Genomic DNA, 6,000 nt, shown 5'->3' on the forward strand with positions numbered 1-6,000 from the left:
GTTAAATTTGCCGAGAAGTTAAGGGCTCGTGTAAGGACTGGCTGAAAGAGAAGCAACTGAAAAGAATTGTGTGTAAAACAAGAGGAAAGAGGAAGGAAGAAAAAATGCTGGTTGGAGGGGAGGTGTGAATTAGGCTGGGCTGGGGATATGCAGGGTCCAAAATGGCGAATACCATGGAGACCAGAATGAGGGATTCAGGTATCACCCACTGGCTAACTACGCACATTATCAAAGTACTTATTACCATGAAAAGTTTTTATCTCCACATCCCCATGTACTTGGGAAACTACGGTGAGTCAGCTTTCTTGTTCGCACGCAAGGCTGTTCAGGATAGTGTATGTTTTCTGTGGTTGAAGCTCTTCTGCCAATAGGCTTGCTTCCTATGCTCAAGGTTTTCCAGCGTGTTGTGCGTTGTTTCCATCACTTTCCCTACAATACGCGTGGAACAACTCAAGCAGTTCGCCAATCGGTAAGTAAACGTTTCCTGAAAGTTTCTTATTTATATATTTCACTTAAAAAACGTACATCACTTTGTTTTTTATCTTGAAAGCCTTTCATTATTCCTTGCAGCGTAAAAGGAGGATGCATTTACGGACAGTCTCTTACCTTAGCATGGGATCACTGTGTACTGCACATAAACAAGTACACTAATGAATGAATTACATGTTAAAGAATTACGTAGCTGTCCTTTAAAATGGCTTACGTTCTAAGAAGTACTTGAAAGTTCCTGTAATAATATTTTTGTGACAGTTGAGAAAATATGTTGAATAAAAGGAGATATTAAGGGCTTTTTCAAATTTAAGATATAGCAACATAAGCATGTACTAATAAAACTTGCTACTCAGCATACTTTAAACCAAGGATAATGAAAATTGCTTATACTTATAAAGCAGTTGAGTCAGGAAGAGAACTGTGTGGTGAGGCAGTTCTCAAAAGAAGAGAGAGAGGAGTAAAATGAGACGCATGAGGGACAGTATCCAGAAAAGTATGTTTGCATAAAAAAGTGTGGCTGATAGAGAAAAAGGTTAGAGATGGGTCCCGTGAAGTGGGCCTAAAGGGAGGAAAGTTGCAGGGATCCTACCAAGGAATAAATAGAAGCAAAAGCAATTCAGCAAAATCTGTAGGAAAGAAGAAATACGGAAACAGATTGAGCAACGGGTGTAGAATAAAAAGAGGAACCGAACGGGGTTATTAGTGAGCGCAGGACGGTGATACACGTCAGTATACGGTGGTTAATAAAAGATAAAGCGGGGGGGCCAAGAAAATGGGTGGAAAAGCAAAACGTACCTTCAGATGGGGAAGGTCATATGCGGAAGGACATACTGAGGCAAGGTTTGGCACTGTACCTGTAGCTAACAGAACGAGGAAGAATACAGATGATGGAAACTGAGTCAAAAGTGCGCCCTATGGATTAGCCCACATTTCAGAGTAACTAGCGCAAATACAAGGGAGAACAGCTTCCCGTAAGGAGACCCAGAAACGTGAGGGCGGGAGAAGTGGCACGTCCGTTGAGGAGACGGCTACAGGATTAGAGACTGGCAGAAGATACTGAAGAGCGTGGAGGCAGGATGAAAAGATGTCAGAAGGCAACTACAGGCTTTAGCGTGGACTGGATGCAAAAGGCAAAGGGGAAAAGATAGATTGAGTTGCATTTTTTTTTTTTAAGATTTTATTTTTTTTATTACTTATTTGACAGAGATAGAGACAGTCAGCGAGAGAGGGAACACAAGCAGGGGGAGTGGGAGAGGAAGAAGCAGGCTCACAGTGGAGGAGCCTGATGTGGGGCTCGATCCCATAACGCCGGGATCATGCCCTGAGCCGAAGGCAGACGCCCAACCGCTGTGCCACCCAGGCGCCCCATGAGTTGCATATTTAATCCAGTTCTAAATGAAGGAGGGGAAAGAGGTCCAGAAATGGGTCAAGAGGGACTCAGTGGACATAGGGGGAAGGGTGTCATGGAAGGGCACTGAAAAGTGCACATCCATACCTAGAACGGGCATCGAACTTCATGAGAACAACGGTACTAGGCAGATTATGGGCCGGGGTGGGAGGGCAGGAAGAGGCAGGGGCTGAAGCACAGCAGGGAAGGCAAAGACAGGCATCGGGGGCCACGCAGATATGGGCTGACAGGACTAGAAGAGTCTCCTAGTCACTTTTTCTCAGGGACAAAAGTGTCCTCGTAATAGAGGAAATAAAAGAGAAACAAAAGAGGAAATTGTATGACTTACTACTATATACAGAGACATGAAAAATGAGAGTACAGTAAAACCCGTGTATGATGGGGAAACAGGAAAAAGGGACTAAAGTAAGGTGGTTGGACAGAGGATCTTGCAAAACGCATCACAGTATGTAAATTCAGGAGCTAGGAAGGCTAGATGAAAGAAGAGAAAATGCTGAACGGGAATGAGGGGGAAATCTGGCTAAGGAGGTTACAGTGTATTTACCTTTTTAGAGCTGAGTTCAAGGGAGGCTCCAGGTTTCAACAAGACCTAGAAAGGAAAGAAACAAGAGTCTGGCAGAGAGAGTGGAGTAGACGAACGAAGGATGAGAGGAAAAGATTAGAGAAGCTCCTGTAAAATACTAACCAGAAAAGAATGATAGCCTCAGCGAGTAGATTTCCAAGGCCTATCAGAGAAAGGAAAGAGTAAGCACTTTGAAAACAAGTAAAATTAAACACTGGAATGAATGAGGCATGGAACACAATACTGAGTAAACAGAAATAAAAGTAACACTAAAGAATGATTATTGATGATGAGGGAGAACAGACCCAAGCAATAAAAAGTGTAACTGTTAAGTGGCCTGGGGGGTGGAGCACATCAGTGTCAGAGCAAACATGGAAGGGCACGCGGGGTTCCAAAAGCAGAGAGCCGGGCCTGTGCCAACAGCTGGGGTGGGGCCGGGCTTGGAGGAGAAGTGTTCATGGCAGCTGATGGAAGCAGGCGGCTAGAGGTGCGCGAGGGCAGGGTGCAGCCCAGGGAGTCGGGGTGGGTGTCCACAGCAGTGATTCTTCCCGAGGATGGGGGAGGGGGTTTTACCCAACAGGGGGCTGTGGGCACGGCCCCAAGGCAGGCCTATCAAAAGCATCTGAGGGGGAGCAGTGCTCTGCTCAGTGCAAAAAACAAACCCAAAAAACCACAAAAAGCAAACACAGAAACACCTGGACAATGTTGCTGATAGGCGGTCTTGGGGGTCATGGGTCCTCGGGTGAGAATCACTGGGTGGAAAGGGCCAAGTGGAGGCGGGCAGAGAGGTGACGCTTGAGCAGGGGAGCCCTGAGCTGGGGTAGGTGACGGGGTGGGCATCAGAGTCAGGGCTGTCAGACGTGGGGGAAAAGGACCCCGGCCCAGGCAGACAGCGAGCAAATGGATGTAGCCAAGAAGGCCTCTGGTATGATGTGTGTGTTGGAGGGGGGGGCGGTGAAGGCTGGGACTTCCGTCAGTACGCAGGAGTGCAGACTAGCTAAGGACACCTGAAGAGGCAGGCGGAGCGAGATGGGCGTGGCTGGCGCGTGTGGGTTCGGTACCCGATGTCTGAGGCAAAGACGACTGACCTGGGCTGATTAGTGGGTGAGGGATGGCAAAGACGGCGCATGGCAGAGAAGACCCCGGAGTTCAGCTGGACGACTCCCAGAGGGTGGCTGGAGGAATGTCAGGTGGCTCAGGTCACAGGACAGTCCCTTTGCCAGGTATGCAGTCGAGACGCCAAGCAGGGGGGCACGGAGCCGGACCCTGGAGGTGGGGCAGGGGAGCAGTCTGCTGCAGGGGGGAGGGTGTGCGAGAGCAGAGGGGGGTCCACAGGGCGAGAAGAGTGACAAAGGACAGGTGACGATGCCTGGCAGGGAGGGCGGGAGAGGCTTGTTGAGGATCAGGGAATGCGCTGTGCCGAGAGGGTGNTTTTTTTTTTTTAAGATTTTATTTATTTATTTGAGAGAGAGAGCACCAGCGGGGGGCAGGCAGAGGGAAAGCAGGGAGCCCAATGTGGGGCTCAATCCCAGGACTCCAGGATCATGACCTGAGCCAAAGGCAGATGCTTAACTGACTGAGCCAGCCAGGTGCCCCAATTTATTCTGTTTCCAATGCAGGTAGTTTGGTGACCCACCTGTGTTTTTGGCTCAGTTACCTCAATGACGTTTTTCACCCCCAACTAGAGAAAGATTTTGTTTGTATGTAGGGGGAGACAAGGGAAGGAAACAGGTGCTAGATCATCTTTCAAGCACGCAGCTTCCAGGGAAAAAGCAACACCAGAGAGGGGAGGGCCGCTGAGACATCTGGACAGATGTGAAGGTAAGCAGCCTAATGAAGACTCCGAAGCCTAAAGTATGGGTCCAAACAGTGTCACTGTCAGACATAAAGGGTCTTGCTTCCTTCCGCCTGTATGGAAAGGGGATTCAAGGCCCAAAACACTTCCCACCCTCGCAATGCTTTACCACCCTAAAGCTTGACAGTTCCAGGGAGCACTTGAAAAACACTCCACCCACCAAAAATAAGGATAAAAAGGTAAGTTTCCCACCAACTAGGTAGAACAGGTAGTAGTGTGGTGATGGTGGTGATGGTGGTGGTGGTCATGGTGATGGTGGTGATGGTGGTGGCGGTGGTGGTGGTGGTCATGGTGATGGTGGTGATGGTGGTGGTGGGGGGGGGGGTGTTGGGGGGGGGGTGGTGTGGGTGGGGGTGTGGGGGGGGGGGTGTTGGGGGGGGGGTGGTGTGGGTGGGGGTGTGGGGGGGGGGGGGTTTTGGTGTTGGGGGGGGTGGTTGTGGGGGGGGGTTTGGGTGGGGGGGGGGTGGGGTGGGGGGGGGGTGGGGTGGGGGGGGGGGTTGGGGGGGGGGACGGGGCCAGGCGGGGGTTGGGGTGGTAGATGGGGCTGCGGTGGGGGCTTGGTTTGGGAATGGGGTGGGAGGTTTGGGGTGGGGGAAAGGGTTAGGGTTGGGTTGGAGAGAGGGTCGGGCTGGGATGTGGGTCATGTTTTACTGGGTTGGATGGGAGGACAGGGTTGGGATCAGTGGGAATAGGGGTGGGGGGTGCGGGTATAGGAGTTGTGCTCTAGGCACTGAGAAAAACATTGTTTAACTGAGCTTGTGACTGATACATGTACAACACTGGGGGTGATGACCGCAGCCTGGGGAGAGGGTGGGGAAGACCAGTGAATCCACCGAGAGCGGACACAGGCGAGTAGTACAAGAAAGGCAGAACGGAAGTGGGCTTGGCAGGAATCACAAAGGTCCACGAGGACCACAGGGGCAAGGCTGTGCAGGGCGATGGTGTCAGAGGTCTGAAATGAGGAGGGTTAAGATAGGGAAAGGAATAATGGCAACCGCTGAAAAGGACCAGGTTTGCACTGATACTGTCACAATGCCTGAGAGTCAAATGCTGGAGGCCGAGGAGGAGCGGGGCGGGGGGGCGGTCAGGAAGAGAACAGTGCTCTAGTGCACACTGGGGTTTGCGTTACGTCACACGTCAGAGCAAACATGGAAGGGCACGCAGGGTTCCGAGAGCAGAGAGCCGGGCCTGTGTCAACAGCTGGGGCGGGGCCGGGCTCAGAGGAGAAGTGTTCATGGCTGCTGATGGAAGCAGGTGGCTAGAGGTGCGCGAGGGCAGGGTGCAGCCCAGGGAGTCGGGGTGGGCGTCCACTGCAGTGATTATTCCCGAGGACGGGGGAGGGGGTTTCACCCGACCGGGGGGCTGTGGGCATGGCCCCCAAGGTAGGCCTATCAAGACATCTGAGGGGGAGCAGTGCTCTGCTCAGTGCAAAAACAAACCCAAAAAAACACAAAAAGCAAACAAAGAAACACACCCGGACGATGATGCTGATAGGCAGTCTTGGGGGTCATGGGTTCTCAGGTGAGAATCACGGGGTGGAAGGGGCCAAGTGGAGGCGGGCAGAGAGGTGATGCTTGAGCAGGGGAGCCCTAAGCCGGGGTAGGTGACGGGGTGGGCATCAGAGTCAGGGCTGTCAGACATGGGGGAGAAGGACCCCAGCCCAGGCAGACAGCGAGCAAATGG

At 51.7% G+C, this 6,000-nt stretch overlaps 2 protein-coding genes across 11 annotated transcripts in view; one reads left to right on the forward strand and one right to left on the reverse strand.

The window, feature by feature from the left end:
• The window catches only part of MEST, a 66,716-nt gene that overhangs the window by 33,038 nt on the left and 27,678 nt on the right, over positions 1-6,000 (forward strand). For 8 of the 10 annotated variants that reach the window (XM_034672271.1, XM_034672255.1, XM_034672265.1 and 5 more), the window contains one exon: positions 392-469. The exons of 1 other annotated variant lie outside the window; for it this stretch is intronic. In XM_034672271.1, the coding sequence (XP_034528162.1) occupies positions 392-469 (78 nt within the window). Of the gene's footprint in view, positions 1-391; positions 470-570; positions 591-6,000 lie in introns of those variants that run through there. One more of the 10 variants, XM_019804366.2, reaches the window with a different exon arrangement.
• Positions 1-6,000, reverse strand: part of COPG2 (COPI coat complex subunit gamma 2) — a 112,651-nt gene that overhangs the window by 10,592 nt on the left and 96,059 nt on the right. The window lies entirely within an intron of this gene.

Source organism: Ailuropoda melanoleuca, chromosome 1 (assembly GCF_002007445.2).
Source record: "Ailuropoda melanoleuca isolate Jingjing chromosome 1, ASM200744v2, whole genome shotgun sequence".
NCBI classification, from domain to species: domain Eukaryota; kingdom Metazoa; phylum Chordata; class Mammalia; order Carnivora; family Ursidae; genus Ailuropoda; species Ailuropoda melanoleuca.